Source organism: Lissotriton vulgaris, chromosome 7 (assembly GCF_964263255.1).
Source record: "Lissotriton vulgaris chromosome 7, aLisVul1.2, whole genome shotgun sequence".
NCBI lineage: Eukaryota > Metazoa > Chordata > Amphibia > Caudata > Salamandridae > Lissotriton > Lissotriton vulgaris.
Genome location: NC_141695.1, coordinates 853,972,750 through 853,992,961, shown reverse-complemented (window position 1 = coordinate 853,992,961; position 20,212 = coordinate 853,972,750). Strand labels below are relative to the sequence as shown.

The following is a 20,212-nucleotide window of genomic DNA, read 5'->3' as shown; positions in this document are numbered from 1 at the left end:
CCACAGGGAGAGGGAAACCTGGGATCTGAGAAATAAGTGAAGAGTAGGGTTTGGGTTAAGAGAGACCTAACAAGATGTAGATCTGATGAAAGGAATACACAAGGCAAAGGGATATACGGGGTTGGCAGAGAGACACCAGTGAATGGATACACCTCTTGAGAGTGAAACCATGGTAACCTGGAGAGACTGTGATCAGCAAACAAGGAGATCAGTTTACCTGATAAAATGTGCTTTTCCTATTGTACAAATAGGGCTACAATCGCCAGAATGAAAAGTGATGTGACCGACAAATCAGTACTGGCTGAATATCTGTAACTAATACTGGTTCTGCCCTTGAGGGGAGACGAGGCCCTAGGAAGGACAGGGATCTGGAATCTGAGATGGGGAGGGGAACTTAACAGAGGCCTAGAAGAGAAAGGGGGGGAGCAGCAAGAAGACTGCTTAAAACAACCTGTCTGGAGCGTAAACATGAAGAAAGGGCGATCTCAGGGTTAGAGGGCAGTAAATGTCCTCGTGTGTGACTCAAATGAGCATCGTTTTATAGAGGGGCAGGTGTTAGAGAAAAATTAAAGGTGTGAGTGAATACCTGGCAGGTCTCCATCTTTATGACAGGGATTATGACTCCAGATATTAACACCTAAAATGTTGTGGTTTTTCCTTTATTTAAAAAACGTGTCTCGACCACAGGTCGAACGGCGAGTTTTCTGTTGAAACATATTTCTCTTGAGTGCATTGCGTCTAGTTTGGATGATGGGCACTGGCGTTGCTCTAAAGGCATTTGGAGTTCATTGAGATGGACAGTTCAGTGATTAGAATTTTCTCACAGTCGGGAAAAAGCTGAAAACGAAGAAAAATTTAAACTATACATTTAACAGGTGAAGAAGTCTCTGGAACCATAAGGGATTTTGGCTTGCGGTGCAAAATGGGCCATGTTCACAATAAAATATGATGCGGGATGTATGTGGTTGATAGTAGCTGGGTGGGTGCAATAAAGCAAAAGATTCTAGATGTTAAAAAGAGGAACAAGAACCTAAAATAATAAGATGTTTGCTCTGTCTTTGACATGTTTGTGCTGTTTAATGTAATTTCTCTGTCTGCAGAGCAGCACAATTCTTGAGAAAGATGGCTGACCCCCAATCCATCCAGGAATCTCAGAATCTTTCTATGTTTCTGGCAAACCATAACCGGATCACCCAGGTCAGTGGAGCTGCCATCCCTCTGTGTAAAACTGTGCTTGGTCGTTGTGCGTGCCTATGTAAGGATCTAATATCCATCTGTAACCCTTTGTAAGGATGGACTCTGCCTTTGTCAGATTCTGTTGTCCCTTTAATCACAGTGCATATGGGTCTACTCTGTGTCTCTTTGCACACACGTTCAAAGATCTCTCACAACTCTCTTAATAAGGACCTGCCACTGTTTGCACATGTGTTGCTAGGTTCAACTTTCTTTGCACATTCTGTATAAAAGAATTACTGACTCGCGCTTTGCACTATCCTCTTAATGACCAGATCACTCTTTACACACTCTTAACTTACTTTCTGTTTCTCTCGTTCTCTGTGCATACAATGTATGAACTATTTTCCCCTTTGAAAACGGAGTTAAAGGAGTCGGTTTTCACTGTTTTGTTTTCCCAGTGCCTGCACCAGCAGCTGGAGGTCATTGCTGGCTACGAGGAGCTCTTGGCTGACATAGTCAACATTTGTGTGGATTATTATGAGAACAAGATGTACCTGACGCCCAGTGAGAAGCACATGCTCCTAAAGGTAGAGTATGAAATGCTCATGTTGAGCATGGCAATATTTAGGATGTTTTCCTGGGCATTAGGTGTTTATGGAAACACTTGAAACCTACTATCAAGAAACAAAGGAAGTCCACTTGGGTACTCTGTTTGGATGTATGTCATTACAACGCATGTTTTTACAACGCATGCCATTACAACGCAACTTTTACAATGCAAGTCGTTACAATGACTTGCGTTGGGGGGCGCTGGATAGTGAATAGTTTAATTTACTATTCCAACTCCAGTCCCCGTGGATAGTAGGGAAGGTGTTGGATAGTAATTAAACTATTCCCTATCTTAGAGCGCCCTCCAGCGCAATTCGTTGGAATGACTTGCGTTGTAAAAGTTGCGTCGTAATGGTAATGCGTTGTAAAAGTTGCGTTGTAAAGGATGTTTCCCCTCTGTTTACCACACTGCTTCCCTAAAACACCCACAGCAGCTCCAGTACTAAGATCACCATTAAAGCTCTGCTGCTACATCTAAATCCCGACCTGGATCACCGCCTTTGATTCTAAGTTGTGAGGTGCAAATGTTTCCACTACTGTGCACTCTGCAAGAACATGGCACAAATCTGTGATGCATTGGCATGCTAGATAACCACTCAACAACTGCAACACTTGCTTTTTCCATGTTGATATTATTCACATACAATTATGTAAAAAGTTATACAATCATATAGGGCATTTCTATAACAGAAAGGAAGTGAGAGTGGGGCTCTGACATTTAGACTCCAAAACCGAGGATGGCCAATGTACACTGCTACCTGAAGGCTCATTAGCGACAGTACACTCCTCAAAACTGCTAGTGTCTCTTTCGCATTGAGGTGGGGGTTTTCACGTGGGGCATGGGCCTGAGTCTGAAATGATTCAGCAGGACTTCAGTCAGGCCACAGCTGCATTCTTGGCCACTGCAGGGAGCAGTCCCCATTCTTCACTAAAGCACACAGGCTGCTCTGAGATGCCTGTCCTCCCTGAGAGCTGAGAGTACATGCAGGTGGAGCTAGCAAGACACAAACTGAACCTGTTTCCATGAAGGCGCCCAGAGTAGTGGATCGTAGTTACTAACAAAGGTGGGCATACACATGCACATCAATACTCTCACAAGCGCACACATACTCGCACCCACTATTCACAAGTACAGACACGCAACCATGCATCCACATTCACGCTAATACACATACATTCATACATGCACACCCAAACATTACAAAAAAACACTTACCAGGACGTGGCGGTAATGGGAGGCTCAGTGAGTGGTGGGAGGGAAAGTAAAAGGCACTGCAAGGAACTGTAAACTTTAGGGAGGTAAAACATAACTCGAAGACCCCCCTGTCGCCTGTTAGAAGTGTGGTGTCACTCAGCAGAACTATGCATAGTTTTCTATACAGAAATGGAAAGACAAAGTCAGATAGGAAGTTATGGCTTTTTTCACAAGTGTATGTGGTAGTTTATCTTCATGCTTCCTACTCTGTGTTGAACGATAGACACTCGTGCTTACTTTACCTGTGATAACTCGGAGAGAGATAGAGGTGCGTGAACTGTATAACGATTTGTAAGGGCATAGAATACATTACCTAGCATGGCCACTAGATGGCAGTGTTTACTAAGCAACCCAAAGTAGCTGCACAGAGCTACAAAGCACTGATAACGCTTGGTAATATATATTAGCAATTCGCTTCAGAAATTTTAAGGTTTAATAGCTAAGTTAAAATGAAAAGCAGTTAATTCACGCCAAACAACATTTTATTTTTCAAAAATGTAAATGTGCACATGAAGTGAAATCTCTTGAATTTCCAAAAGTTTAATCATGAAGCCATTGCAGATGTGTTTCTTGAGTTGCGCTTCTACAGTATCATTCATCAGCAATACTGAAATATATGCATGTTACAGGGAGAGTCAGACTAGTGGAAGGCGATCCCTTAGTCGCAAAAATATCTTCTGCCATTGCGCTTCTCGTATATCAATTGTGGCAACGAAGAATGTAGTAAATGACAAAGATTCTTCCACTGCCCCTCTTCGCAGTGCATGTCCAGCAACAGTGCGGTATTTATTTCTACCCCTTCCAAAGAGACAAATATAATGAGTCACCTTACACGTAATTCTGAGAACAGACCTGCTGACTCACAGTCCATACCAGGGGCGGTGGGTGAGATTTTAAAGTGGTGAGGCGGAAAGTGATTTGCATACTGCACCTTAGCGAGCGAGCGAAGCGAGCGAGCCCGAACTCCTAAAGGGGGGTTTTGGGGGATAATCCCCCCCAAGAAAATTTTGAAAAAAAAGAAGAAAAATCGTGCATTTTCAAGCAAATTTGAGAAACCAGGAAGGTTAATAAAGCAATTGTGAAAGTGCAGTTATTACATTAATAGATGGCATAACATAGGTAGCTGCTTATTAGCTTATTAGCCTTAGCTGGCTGGATGGACTCCCACTGCCTAAAGCTCAATGGTTCTAAAACAGAGGTTCTGGTTGTGGGGGGGGAGAGCGACAGCTGGTCGGCAGAGTGGTGGCCTCCATGTCTGGGTCCCACCCCCACACCATGTGAGGAAGCTAAGAATCTGGGAGTATGGGTTAACCCCACTCTCTCCTTTGAGGGCCACATAAGGCGCCTTGTGGGTAAGTGTTTTGGGGTACTGAAGACCCTCAATAAAACACTAGATCTGTTACCCCTAGAGGCCAGAAGGACGATGACGCAGGCGCTGGTGACCTCTCGGTTGGACTATGGGAATATTCTGTTCCTTGGGTCCACCGAGGGATGCTTAGGTCACCTGCAAGTCATCCAGAATGCCGCCGCCAGACTGGTGCTTAGGAGACCGAGGAGAGCAAACTCGCAGAAGGCGTTGGATGCCCTTCACTGGTTGCCAGTGAAGAAACGCGTGTTGTTCAAATGCCTTCTGTTCTGTCACCGTATTGTCTGGGGCAGGTCTCCCACTTATCTCCGGGACTTAGTCAGCCGTTATGAGCCGCCAAGGGCCCTCTGTTCAGAGGGCATTGGGCTGCTGACAGTTCCGAGGGTAAGGAAGGCCAGAATGGGCGGGCGTTCTTTCTCGCTTCAAGCCGCTCAGCAATGGAACAAACTTCCTCCTGCTATGAGACTGGAAAGCAGTGAGACGGCGTTTCGGTCTAGGCTCAAAACACTTCTGTACACTTTGTAGGGACGGGGGTTATGAATGAGGTCTGGGTGTGCTATTAGCTCCACCAGCGCGGGGACACGCCGTGATGGCGTTACTGTGCGCTTTATAAGCTCTTTTATTATTATTATTATTATTCAGTATAACCACAGAGCTTCATACATTCCGTCCTATTATGCTCAGGTGCTGAATTCAGACTATAAGACTTTCATGGAAATCTCAGCTCTAAGAGTAGAAGAAGTTGCATAGGTGGCAATAAACAACCGTGATGGGAAAGCTCAGTCTGACAGACTTTAATCTTTGACCAGGGTCCAAGAATGGAACGCTGGGGCAATTCATGGCTGTCCAAGTAAACTGCGTACAATTTTTCCTCCACGGCCTGCAACATGTTACAGGTCACTTACGTTTCAAGATGTCAGAGTACCTAAGTCCCAACAAGTAACTTTTCTGAGCACAAGAGCCACTGATAGCTATGGGGACACATTATTACATTTTAGAAATCGTTTATTTCATAAAGCAAAAATACGAATTAACCCAATGCTGTTCAGTAACTATCTTTAACTATTGGAATAGTCATTAATTGGCCTCATGAATTACTCATGCCTCAGTAGTCAAGCTTCTAAACTCTGTGCATCTTACCTAGGCACACCCTCACACTGAATCCTGTCACCAGGCCAATTGGCTCTCTTTCAAGAACAGGACCGTATTCAAACCACTTACATGGACATACAAATCAGCAAATTACATGGCATTCAACCTACTCTCTGACACCCTACCATGCTACACACCAACACGGAACTTTAGATTCACCAACCACAACTTTCAAATCAGCAAATTACACGGCTCCCAACACCCTCTCTGACACTCTACTATACTACACGGGATCATGCAGGTGTGACCTGGTGGCATCACCTTACACGTGCATCAAATGTGATCTAAAAGTATCTCTCTATAGCAGCCTGAAACCAGGATCTGAGGTCATCGTTCTACAGGATCACACACATGTGTAAGCATGCAACCATGATCTGAGTGCATGTCTCTACAGGATCATGTAGGTGTGATGCAAAGCAGGTACACTTTTGCTGAATGGTAGAAACCTAGCAATACAAAGAGGAGAGGAATTCACTAAAGGAATCTGACAGGTAATTTGAGAGCAAATCAGCACATGAAGGTGGCAACGTAAGCCGAAAGCATCTGTCTACAAGAAAACTGCAACATGATCTGTAGACTTATGTCTAAAGGAAAATTGCAGCTGGTGGCTATTCATGCGTGCACCTGGTAACATGAGCCGAGACTAACTCAATATAGGACCATTCTGCTGGCAACACACTGATGAAAGAGGCTAGTGGCATTTAGTGCAAACACAGTGCTGGAAAAGAGAAACCTCACCTGAGGTACCAAGGCTGCCTTTACGGAGGGCCAGTGGTTCCTTGAACATAGTAACTCATGCTGAAGGCCACTCCATACAGAAAAAAGGTAGTGTCACCCATGGCAACTATTCAAATAACCAGAGCCACCTCCCCTGGTGTACCTCTCTACAGGATCATACAACCCTGACCACAGGGCAATAGACACAGGATCCTCGAACACTGACAAATGGCCTCTCTCTACATGGATGGGCATCTTGCCTAAGGGATACCTCATGACAGAGAAAGGACAGTGTCACCCAGAAAAGTTCGCTAGAGGGTCGCAACAAGCTGTGGGGTACCTCTACAGGCGCATGGCAAGCTCCCCGGAGGATTACTGATTATAGGAGGGTAACCTCAGGTGGATGCCACAAACTACAGGAATAGAGTAGTGTCAACGTGATAACTAACTTAAGCAACAGGGCAACTTGACCTTATATAACGTTCTGCAGAAACAGAAAAAAACAGCTCAGGAGGCAACTCATCATAGGAGCTGGGTGCTGGGAAAACTCACCCCAGGAACTGGCCAACATAGGTTGGGGCAAGTCACCATAGGAACAATGTCAACCAGAGCATGTAACTGAAGAGGACTACTTCAGGTAGGGGTCGGTGTAAAGAAACAAATTAATCATACAGGAGCAGAATAATGCCATCTAAAAACAACTCAATGTAGGCCTCCAGGATTGTGGACAACTCAACAGAGAAATATGAAAACCTCCATCTGCAGGAAATTGACAATCTAGGCTGTGTGTAATGCACTGTGGTGCTACAATAAACACACCCGAGGGCAGCTCGTTACAAAAACAAGGCAACATCGCCGAGGAGAACTTCATACTTGAGCCAACTCAACTCTCTAAAGAGGCGGAACGTCTCACCCAGGAACAGAGCAAAGTCACCACAGAGAAATACAATACAGGAAATGCGTAACTGGGTACCAGGAGCTAAGGGTGACTCAGCAAACTTACCCAAGAGAACCTCTCTGCAGAAAAAGGGCAATTTCAGCCGAGGAAAACTCTATCCAGCATCAACCATTACAAACCAGAGCAATGTCATCCCAGGAAGGTACACTTTAGGAAATGGGCATAGGAAGCTTGGGCGATACACTACATCAACACAGCAAATTCACCCAAGGACAGATCACTACATAAATAGGCCTCCATGAGCTGAAGAAAACTTTATGTGAGAAGGACCTCACCTGGAGTTACTCTGCAGAGACCCAAAGGTCTCTCCTTCCCCTGAAGGCCACTCACTAGAGAAACTAACCAAAGTCAAAGGAAAGCTACTTGCTTTAGGACCTGGGAACCAGGACTGCCATCTAAACACCACAACAATATGGCAACTTCATCAGAGAGTTTCTATTTCTAGGGATCTGACAACCTGAGGTGAAGGTAATGTACTGTAGCGGCACAACAACCACAACCATGGACAGTTCACCACGGAAGGAGAGCAGGTTCAGCCGGAAGGAGCTCTAAAGGAAGAGTTTCACCCATCGTCACTCTCCGCAGCTATATGGAAAGGACTCCAGCGGATGACTCAGTACAGGGCATTGCTACCCCGGAGAATACACTGCAGAAGATGGGCACCCTGAGCAGAGGGCAGCGCACTTTAGTGACACCAAATGACAGCTTAGTACATCAACCGGGCAACCTCAGCTGATGAGATCTCACTATCGGGAGGAACTCCCTGGCAAACAGGACCACTCATCCGTGGCTACTCACTCCATACACATAACAAGCCACTTGCTGCATGACCAGGGCAGCTGCATGTGAGTGTCAATCACTGCATAAACATGACGACCACATCAGAGTGCCACTCACTGCATGAATAAGGCGACCACCTCAGGGTACACAACACTGCATGAACATGGCAACCACTTAAGGGTGCCACACACTGTGTGAACATAGCAACGATCTGTGACTGCCAATTACTGCATGAACAGGGCAACTGCAGGTGAGTGAGGGCATCCTCATGGACATTTTCAACAAGAACTGATCCACCTGTCCTACATAGTAGACAACCACATCCAAAAGCAACTCATTATAGCGAATATGTTGTTTCCCTTCCAGTGCAAGGATTGTTTCAGCTTCTGTATATTGTGCGCACCCCCGGCCTTGCAACAAGACAGTCTTCCTTGAAGCTGATTGTTGCTGTCTACCCTTCTCTGGTAGAGGTGTTAGGGACAACAGTCCCTTTAATGTATGCTCCCAGCATGCGGGTCCTCAGAGGAACTATCTCTCATACATCATACATGTTCGCATGCATCAGTGTTATAACTATTCCTGCCCCTATTCTTTAAAAGCGCCATAGGCTTAACATTTAAAAGCAGGCTACAATCCACCTGGCGAGCTTTGTAGTGTGTAAAATTCCTCAAACAAAAGGAAACTGCAACACCTATAAGCCCTTGCTTCTAATCAATCTTCGATAAAAAATAATCCTCAGTTAACCCCATCCTGTAATAGGTGTGAAGATGACATTTTTATTATGGAAGTGCCGTCAATCATAATTCCTGGACATAGAATTTCTTCACCATTTTCTCTTTTTATATGGTTAAAAACTGTGAAACTGACTTGTGTCACGAATCATTTCCAAGCCTCCCGACTGTATCTTACATGCCTCTCCCATGCCCTCAGTTTCAATTTTCACACAAGATGCCAGCCATTTGCTATAAAACACGTATTTCACATAATGTATGTGAAAATTACTTGTATTGCCCTGATAGAAAACATGCAATTTCGCCCACCTCTCAAGTACCCTTCACTGGGTTTGGGAAATCTGAAACATTTTTGGAAGCATATATTTTGCAAAGCGTTTTTATCATTGCTGTGGCCATCTTTTAACCTTTAGTTTTGCAGCTTATATCTTTAATTTATCTTGACCAAATCTCGCTTATTCTTAAAGAAATAACACCGCTCTAAATGTGCCACCAATAATATGTAGTAAGGGCAGTGTGCAAAAAGGACAAAATAAATGCAGCAAAACAAACAACTACTTTAAAGAAGGGAAAGTTAAGCCGCTACGAATAAAACAGCGATAAAATCTGATTGAATTTGGACAGGCACTTTTTCGCCTGTGATCTTTTGTATTCCTTGCAAACTTTGCTGATGATTCAACCCAGAATGAAAAACGGCCAGCCACACAAAACTGTGCCAAGGGACTCTCTATAATAGTATTGACTTTACCTAATAAGCATGTACAGCATTGTAGGAGGATATGATTAGTCACTTGCGGCTACGACATCTGCCCGGGAGAGCTGTGCATATTCTCTGACATAAAATGACGTGTTTTACCTAAAGACAAGGGGAGGGTGAAAACCTACCATAAAAACGCTGAACATGCGGCACTGACCTCCGCTTCTCTCTCCTGCCTCGGTGCCTCCTCCTCGCTGCGGGTTGATGCCAGTCTGAAGAAAGCAGACCCACGAGGAGAAATGGAGGCGTCACATCCGGGTGCGGCGTGACATGAACCCGGTGTGCCACCAGCCAATCCTGCGCGATAGGGGTGCACATGCCTACTCGCCCTGTCGCCCCTTGCAAATCTGGGCTACGGCAGGCAGAGAAGTCCCCGCAGGGTCCCACTGGGGTACTGTAGTGCGCATGCTTGAGAAAGCTGCCAACTTTCCCAAGCATGCTCCCCAGCGGGACGGTCTGCTGCAGCCTGGGTGTACTGTCACTCAAGCTGCAGCAGACCACCCCCCTTACGCATTCCTGAAATCGCCGGGTGTGTCCCGGCGGCTGACTCGCAATCCATACAATAAATTACTCTGTACAGAGTAATTTATTGTAAGGATTGCGGCCGCGATGCGGGTCCATGGGGCTGGTGGGGCTACGCCCCTACGCCCCAATGGGCGCACCGCTGCTGGTTCATACGATATTGCCACTCTTTTCATAATCAGTCGGTGAAAAACCAGTGAATCACTAGGATGACCACCTGGTAAAAAGGGAAATTCAGGACAAAGGATCAAAATTCAGGACAAAAATTCAGGACAAAGTGCCATTTTTAGAAGCACATGTGAGGACGTCCCGCAATTATAAAATAGACATCTGATAGAAGTACAAGGCAAAATATGTTTATGTTCTTTAGTATGTTTTACACATTGGAGTGTTGAGCAAACATTCACAAATAGCTGGACAAATTTAAAGAAAAAAAAACTTGTAAAAATACACACTTCAAGCAGAATTTGACAGCCGACATAAGAGGCAGATTTCACAATTCTACCTCACTACCATGTATAATAGTGAAAAGCAGTGGTGTAGCAAAGGGGAGCCGGGGGCACATGTTCTAGGGGCGGCGGCCTCCGCCTTCTCTTAGATAAGGCAGCTTCTGGCAGCAAACGCAAGAGCTGCCACGGGTGGCCGCAGGTCTAGCTATGTCGGCCTCGGCCCAAATTCAACAGGTTTCCGCTGGCTGTTTTAGTAAATTAAAACATCTCTGTAAATTCTTACATTTGCTACCAGAAGATTGGCATAAATCTGTAGTCCATGCCACTGTTACATCCAGGCTGGACTACGCAAACAGCTTATATCTCAGCCTGCCCAAATATGCGATTAGACACTGGCAGATGGTGCATAATGCGGCTGTGAGACTGATCAGGTGCATTCCAGTTCGGCATCATGTCTCTCCCACCAGACCCGGACTGGCCATAGCGAGCACCGGGCAATCCCCCGGTGCGACGCACAAGTGGGGGCCCGGACCCCCCCCCCCCCCCCCCCCCCCCTGGGAAGGGGGATGGGGAGGGCGGCTGAGCACTTTGCCAGGGCCGGTTTTGGTTCCCATTCCGGCCCTGTCTCCCACCTACAGGATCTGCATTGGCTCCCAGTAGCAAAAAGAATATAATTCAAGGCACTGACCTTGCCCTACGGCGCACTGAAGGGAAAGTGTCCCAGCTATCTTAAACTAAGACTATGCTGCTACAAGCAGGCTCGAGTTTTGCGATCGAACACTCAGAACCTGCTCTATGTCCCCCACTTTGCGAAAGCCCGGCTGGGTGAAAGGGCATTCTCTGCTAAAACAGCCAAAATGTGGAATGCCTTACCTGCGTTCCTACGCCAGGCAAATACAGAGTCCTGCTTCAGAAAAGCACTGAAGACATGGCTTTTTAACAATAATTAGGTCTGATCCCAGTTTTCGAAACCACTCTGCATGTGTTGCTTGCTGCTTGAGCGCCGGGACACCTCTGTTGTTGAGGTAGCTGTTTGCGCTTTATAAAACTTCAGTATTATTATTATTATTATTATTATTATTAGTATTATTATTATTATTACATGACTGGTGCCAGAAGCATTGCTCTGTTGGGGAACATAGACTTAGAGTGCACAGGCAAAAACACTACTAGAGAATGTGAAAAAGATAGGAAAATGATGGAGAGAATGAAGAGACAGCTATATGATGAGAGGGAGAGACATAAGGTTGGTCCAGTGAGAGTGAATAGTGAAAGAAGAGGAAAGCAATCAAGGGCATGCCAGCTGAAAGAAAGAACAGACGATGAAAGGAGAAAAGAAGACAGCTGAAAAAGATGGAGCTGAGAAAAGAGTAAAAAACAGACACAGAAAGATGGTGAGGGTGACAGAGATAAGGGTGAAAAGAAAACAAAAAGCCAGAGAAGCATATAAAAGGTTTGATAGGGGGAACCGGGAGAAAGCATGGGGGGACAGAGGCAGAGACAAATGACTACGTAGAGGAGAGGGAACAAATAGAGAAAAGGGAACTGAGAGATGAAAAATTTGAATAGGAAAAGGAACTTTTGGTCAAGATTGCCACTGACCTGTGAGAAGGCCTGCCTTGTGGTCTGTAGCAGGGGGATTTGAATGGTCGCAAAGTGAGTCTGTACTGACTGTTCAATGTTCAGCACACGTTAATTAAGTCAAATGACTGTGTCAAACCCTCACCTGCAAGATGGCCGATGCAGGTGGACTCTTCTGTCCCATAATTACTTTGGAGGAGGAGGATCTTGGTAGTCCTCTAGCTGGTGAGATCCTACAGGATTTGGGAGACCTTTCTCAATTGATAGAAGATGACAGCTCTGGGGTATTCAGTGTTGCACCATGTCTTAGCCTGCAGCACTGTGTAGCCAAAAGCGCCAAGAGATCCCTATGGGGATGATTCGTTGGGCGATATAAATTCTAAATAATAATAATAATATGGAGTGAACAGAGAGATTGGTTCACTTTGTAACTTGTCTGTCAGACCTTTCAATCCCAATACCCATGCATTATATCTTTGAAAATATGGTATTAATCTACTCTTTCACGCAACACAGCACAACAACTTCACTTACTGCACTGTGTTGTATGAAGTGTAAGTAAATATATCCCTCCAAGATTTGGCACAGGTGTCCAGACATATTGTGTTTTGGACCTTGTACAGTGCTCTTCTGCCCTTTAGCTAAGGTTGCAATGCTGAACTCACATACATACATACAGTCAGAAAATCACTGTTAAGAAAAGGAAAGTACATTTTTCAAAGAATTAGGGAGAAATCCATCCAAGGTTCCAGCAGTAATCTGGCAGGTTACAGTGCAGCACTAGAAGATTCTGGGTTTAGAGCACATCAGTCATGATATGTAGCCATTTCTACTTGTGCTCTTCATTTTCCATTAACCAGAAATGTTGAAACAAAAACTTTATAGAAACACTGATTACAATCAAATTCAAACCTTCCGTTCATAGCCTATGCCTTCCTACCAGCTGTACATCAGTCAGCTGCTGAAGTGCTGTTACCTCAGGACTTGGGGTACTGCACAGGCTGCAGGATTGATAGCTATGGCGCTGACAGGGCCGACTTTAGTGCTGGTGCCAGATGGTGTGAGAATTTGTGTTGTGACTCACCCCTACACCTCCTTCTCCAATGAGTTAATCAGTACCACCCTCCAATGGTGCCCCTCATCTCTACATAGATCTGCTCTCATGCGCAGTTAATTTCTTTTACACTGATACTCGTTCCAAGTATGTAGGGTAGACTAGGGTGTTGGAGTACATTATATCACACACATACAGACACAATGGCTTGTATAAGTGTGTAAGCCAATGTATAGGAAATGTTACTTGAGACCAGGGCCACTGGAATTATTCAAATGCCCAGCTGCTGCGATTTTCGTTTACTTATAGATTTGCTGCATTTGTCACATAGTCCATCATCTGCCACATATTCTGCGGAATTTAGCTCAAATAATTCAAAAGTTACAAAAAATATGGCAACACATGTTTCTGCACAGTGGAAGGCCCTTTGCAAAAAGTGACTGGTCATCTTTTTGTTGCTTATTGATATATGTGGGTGTTAAACTGGTACGAATGAGGTGTAACCTATGCCCAGACAGTGTTAACAAGTTTACAAAATGAACAAATAATTAAGTAATACTACTACAAAAATGTGCCCAATTACTCCACATAGTTTGTTTTTTTCTGCTTCATAATTAACTCAAATCTGCCAAATAATTTGGCCGTCTCTGAAGACATAACTATAGTGGCCCTGCTTAAGACAACGAGGACTACAACGTCACATGTTATCCATATTGTTAGGGATTATACGTTAGGACTGCTTAGTCCGGAGAAATAGAAACACAGGATTTAAAACATAATATAGTGGTTGGGGCTGTAAACCTGTTGCTTTCAACTTGAATGCTGCAATTTGATTTTTGTTTATGGCTCACTGTGCTATATTAGGATTACATTTTATGAACTGCAATAAACTAAAAGGTTCCTTGTGACAAAAAAGCAGTAACCCACTGGGCTGTCAACATAAAAAAATAATTCTTAAATCTGCCTGGTACACATTGTGCTTTGCTGGAGGCACACTATCCCTCTGCGCTACTTTATGATGAGTCCAAACGCAGGCACGACAAAACTCAGATCTCTCAAACAAATACATTACTCAACAGAGTTAACTGACATTTTTTAACGTATACATTTCTGGCACACCAGTGATCTGAAATCTGCACCTTTAACCCATAAGAAAATGTCAAAATGCAGATGGCTTCACCTCCCCAGAGTTTGGCCCCTGTGAGATGACACCAGCCCATGAACAAAAGTAGAATGCCATGTCAACGGCTGGGGCAGGAGGAGTCCCAGCAAATGCTGTAACTGCCATGAGGGTTCATGTATGAAAATAAAATGTAACATGTATAAAATTAACAACTGGTCCACTCCTGAGCTTCAGTTCTCTTAAACCCTTCTTCCATATTCCGTAATGCATCTCAATTACACATAATTTAGGATAGGAGTCAATTTTAGGATAACAAACCAATTCAGATATGGTCTCTGAGAGCTGAAAACATATTTAATGCCCATCATTTGAATAACTTGGAAATCAAATCAACATCCTAAAGACTCTCAAACATGGCTCTGAGTGGGCTTTTCAGATGAGTTCCTTTCAGAACACTACAGATTAAAGGACTTCCAATTACAAAAGCACCATGTAACAGAGAGTGCCCTGCTGCTGTTGCCAACCGGTAACAATTAACTGTCCAGTAACTCATGCCTTTCCCAAATCATTCTGCCAAATGTTTGCTATCTTTACTTCATCAGCCTCCACAAGATCTGAACAATTGCCAAACACCAGTGTAACCAGTCCACAAACACTGATATCTCTTCTTTGCCCCTGAGGCTTAGATTTCTTTGAGGAATTCTGAAGCCTCTCTAATGAAAAATCTGTGAATTTTCCTGAATTTTTCCAGACTTGAAGGTTGAGCACACCTCACTAAAATAATGGATGTCCCTCCTCTTGTACGCCTACTACAAACACTTTCAAGGTGGAATCAGAAAAGTAATTTCCACTACCAGTTCCAAAGCTGAAGAAAACAATGTCCAAAAATGGGGTCAGTAGAACTCTCTGACAATTCTACCTTCTCTCTTGGAATAAAACTCGCTAAATCGTAGAGAATTGAGGAAATGCATAGCCTTTCATCCCTTTCCAATTCTTACTGAAAGCATCCTTTACCAAAGCTCTGGATCCGGGCTAACAGACTGATGTAATTCTCTAGTTAAAAGTCAAATGGGAAGCAAATTGATCTCTATAGGTCCCCTACCTGCTTTTTGAAATTGTGAAGTGCAAAATAACATGCTGTCATCTCTAAAAAAAAAATGCATGTTTTTCTTTCCTCTACACTTAGTTTCCTGCAAATTCCTTCCGCATAGATGTTTTTGCTTTATCCAAAGCATTAAATGTGGCCACATATTTCCCATGGGATTTGACCATTTCTTCTTCAAACAAGAGTCTCTAGTTGCCTCGCTAAACTCTTTTTTGGCATTATGTCCCAATGTTAGATTAATTCTCAGTAAAACTGCTTTACTTCTCTATAATATTAGTCCTGCATTTGCAAACTATTGTCACCATTCTGGTAACTTCTGATTTTCAGTTGTGGTTGTCTCCAAACGAATTCCCTGTAAACTCACACATTAAAGTACGGCATCTTTTGCAGGGATATCCTTCCCTCTATTAGTGCCTCTTAGGACACCAAATCCATGGGATATGGCTCAAAAAGTCTCATAAAAAATGTTTCCTCTTCTTGGTACATTTCCTTCCAGGACCCCTAATGGTCATCTTCCGAGACTTACCAAGCTGCCGACTTGTCCTGGACCAAACCCACTTTCCTTTTCCTTTGTAACAGGGCCTTAACTGCATCTTGTAACATTTTCCTTATTTCTTTAAATAATCGTTTTTTAATCTCCTCCTGTGTGTCCATTGTTACTAACTTGCTCTGACATAATAGTAAAAAATAAATGTCATAACAAGTCCTTAAACATTCAAATTATATTGATATTATTTCCCTTACAATCTATTTAAAATTGTTTAGATATACCTTTGTTAGCCGTCTTGTCAAGTAAACTTCCAAGTATTTGAAAATTGAGATAGAAGCGTAACATACATTGAAGAGATGCACACTGCTGAGCGTCATCAGCTGTACTCCTTCTGTTCAGCAACAAAGGCATTTCAGTGTAACATGGTTAGCCTATGCTCTTAGCTAAAATGGTGCATTGCACCTCAAATTTTCCTTTGAGGTTGCACACTCCTCTTCTCTGTATATGCTCTTAGCAACTTGAATGTCGAACATGCCTTGTATCAGCGGCTTAATTAAGTGTGCAAGCACTCGCAGAGTACCAATCGTCCAAAGAATACCTTCATATATTCTAGGTTGTAAACATTTTCTTAAAGAATTTCAATTAAATGCTACAACTTAGAATATATTATTATTTTTCTCTAAGATGAATGTAATTGGTTTACCAGAGAACTTCATAACAGTTAACACATTTCCTTAAAATATTTAAATTTTAAACCACTAAAATGACTCCCATAAATTGTGTAAAAGGACTAACAACTACTCGTACGTATTTAATAACACGCTAAATTAAAGACTATTAAAGGCATTTGACTCTACTGACTGGTCTTTCTTGGATGAAGTCCTAGAATGTATGGGGTTCAGATCGAGAGTCACTCTTATGTGAGGCTCGTCTACTCTACATTTACCCAACGACCCCGGTCCAGGTGAACGGGCCCTGCCAGAACCCTTCCCTAGCCAAGGGTCTCCACTCTCTCCATTCCTCTTTGCTCTGGAACTGTTGGCCAGACTGGTGCGCTGCAACACCCACATTGCTGGCTGGGATTGGGGAGATGGCTTTGAAGACTAAAACGCAACTTTCTCTGACTATGTCCTGATGTTCCTTATTAATCACCATCTCTATGGACCCAAATAAGTATGGCTTCTAACCTAAATGGAGAGGCCTTAGGCCTCCGACTGAATAAAAACAAATCCCTTCTGGTTTCAGTCTGCAGCAATAAGTAATCTGTCTCCTGGCAGGGCACTATGCCGATCTGGTACCATAGTTTTAAATTCCTGGGTGTCATTATAGCCCTGGAACCCAAGCTCACGAGGTCCCTGAACCTCAAGCCGCTCCTTACCAAGAGGAAAAGGAACTATTGTGTTGGTCATCTATACTGCTCACCATCCTGGGGTGAGTCTCCCTCTTTAAAATGATGGTCCTCTCTCGTTTCATGTATACCCTTCAAAACCTTCCATTGATGATCCCTAACTCTTGGTTCACTGCCCTAGCTCATAATGTCCGTTCCTTCCTGTGGTCTAATAACCCCCCTTGTATCATCATAAACAAATGCCAAGAATCACCATATGATAGAAAAATGGGAATGGTTGATATACAGTTGTAATTTCGAGCCTCCCATGTCCTGTCCAGTAACTCATGCCTTTCCCAAATCATTCTGCCAAATGTTTGCTATCTTTAATTCATCAGCCTCCACAAGATCTGAACAATTGCCAAACACCAGTGTAACCAGTCCACAAACACTGATATCTCTTCTTTGCCCCTGAGGCTTAGATTTCATTGAGGAATTCTGAAGCCTCTCTAATGAAAAATCTGTGAATTTTCCTGAATTTTTCCAGACTTGAAGGTTGAGCACACCTCACTAAAATAATGGATGTCCCTCCTCTTGTACGCCTACTACAAACATTTTCAAGGTGGAATCAGAAAAGGAATTCCCACTACCAGTTCCAAAGCTCAAGAAAACAATGTACAAAAATGGGGTCAGTAGAACTCTCTGACAATTCTACCTTCTCTCTTGGAATAAAACTCTCTAAATCATAGAGAATTGAGGAAATGCATAGCCTTTCATCCCTTTCCAATTCTTACTGAAAGCATCCTTTACCAAAGCTCTGGATCCGGGCTAACAGACTGATGTAATTCTCTAGTTAAAAGTCAAATGGGAAGCAAATTGATCTCTATAGGTCCCCTACCTGCTTTTTGAAATTGTGAAGTGCAAAATAACATGCTGTCATCTCTAAAAAAAATGCATGTTTTTCTTTCCTCTACACTTAGTTTCCTGCAAATTCCTTCCGCATAGATGTTTTTGCTTTATCCAAAGCATTAAATGTGGCCACATATTTCCCATGGGATTTGACCATTTCTTCTTCAAACAAGAGTCTCTAGTTGCCTCGCTAAACTCTTTTTTGGCATTATGTCCCAATGTTAGATTAATTCTCAGTAAAACTGCTTTACTTCTCTATAATATTAGTCCTGCATTTGCAAACTATTTTCACCATTCTGGTAACTTCTGATTTTCAGTTGTGGTTGTCTCCAAACGAATTCCCTGTAAACTCACACATTAAAGTACGGCATCTTTTGCAGGGATATCCTTCCCTCTATTAGTGCCTCTTAGGACACCAAATCCATGGGATATGGCTCAAAAAGTCTCATAAAAAATGTTTCCTCTTCTTGGTACATTTCCTTCCAGGACCCCTAATGGTCATCTTCCGAGACTTACCAAGCTGCCGACTTGTCCTGGACCAAACCCACTTTCCTTTTCCTTTGTAGCAGGGCCTTAACTGCATCTTGTAAAATTTTCCTTATTTCTTTAAATAATCGTTTTTTAATCTCCTCCTGTGTGTCCATTGTTACTAACTTGCTCTGACATAATAGTAAAAAATAAATGTCATAACAAGTCCTTAAACATTCAAATTATATTGATATTATTTCCCTTACAATCTATTTAAAATTGTTTAGATATACCTTTGTTAGCCGTCTTGTCAAGTAAACTTCCAAGTATTTGAAAATTGAGATAGAAGCGTAACATACATTGAAGAGATGCACACTGCTGAGCGTCATCAGCTGTACTCCTTCTGTTCAGCAACAAAGGCATTTCAGTGTAACATGGTTAGCCTATGCCCTTAGCTAAAATGGTGCATTGCACCTCAAATTTTCCTTTGAGGTTGCACACTCCTCTTCTCTGTATATGCTCTTAGCAACTTGAATGTCGAACATGCCTTGTATCAGCAGCTTAATTAAGTGTGCAAGCACTCGCAGAGTACCAATCGTCCAAAGAATACCTTCATATATTCTAGGTTGTAAACATTTTCTTAAAGAATTTCAATTAAATGCTACAACTTAGAATATATTATTATTTTTCTCTAAGATGAATGTAATTGGTTTACCAGAGAACTTCATAACAGTTAACACATTTCCTTAAAATATTTAAATTTTAAACCACTAAAATGACTCCCATAAATTGTGTAGAAGGACTAACAACTACTCGTACGTATTTAATAACACGCTAAATTAAAGACTATTAAAGGCATTTGACTCTACTGACTGGTCTTTCTTGGATGAAGTCCTAGAATGTATGGGGTTCAGATCGAGAGTCACTCTTATGTTAGGCTCGTCTCCTCTACATTTACCCAACAACCCCGGTCCAGGTGAACGGGCCCTGCCAGAACCCTTCCCTAGCCGAGGGTCTCCACTCTCTCCATTCCTCTTTGCTCTGGAACTGTTGGCCAGACTGGTGCGCTGCAACACCCACATTGCTGGCTGGGATTGGGGAGATGGCTTTGAAGACTGAAACGCAACTTTCTCTGACTATGTCCTGATGTTCCTTATTAATCACCATCTCTATGGACCCAAATAAGTATGGCTTCTAACCTAAATGGAGAGGCCTTAGGCCTCCGACTGAATAAAAACAAATCCCTTCTGGTTTCAGTCTGCAGCAATAAGTAATCTGTCTCCTGGCAGGGCACTATGCCGATCTGGTACCATAGTTTTAAATTCCTGGGCGTCATTATAGCCCTGGAACCCAAGCTCACGAGGTCCCTGAACCTCAAGACGCTCCTTACCAAGAGGAAAAGGAACTATTGTGTTGGTCATCTATACTGCTCACCATCCTGGGGTGAGTCTCCCTCTTTAAAATGATGGTCCTCTCTCGTTTCATGTATACCCTTCAAAACCTTCCATTGATGATCCCTAACTCTTGGTTCACTGCCCTAGCTCATAATGTCCGTTCCTTCCTGTGGTCTAATAACCCCCCTTGTATCATCATAAACAAATGCCAAGAATCACCATATGATAGAAAAATGGGAATGGTTGATATACAGTTGTAATTTCGAGCCTCCCATGTCCTGGTGGTAAA

At 43.2% G+C, this 20,212-nt stretch overlaps 1 protein-coding gene across 2 annotated transcripts in view; it reads left to right on the top strand.

Annotated features, from left to right (window-relative positions):
* CYFIP2 (cytoplasmic FMR1 interacting protein 2) overlaps positions 1 to 20,212 on the top strand; it is a 158,342-nt gene that overhangs the window by 35,228 nt on the left and 102,902 nt on the right. For both annotated transcript variants that reach the window (XM_086931227.1, XM_086931226.1), the window contains exons 7-8: positions 1,101 to 1,197; positions 1,635 to 1,763. In XM_086931227.1, the coding sequence (XP_086787353.1) occupies positions 1,101 to 1,197; positions 1,635 to 1,763 (226 nt within the window). The remainder of the gene's footprint in view (positions 1 to 1,100; positions 1,198 to 1,634; positions 1,764 to 20,212) is intronic.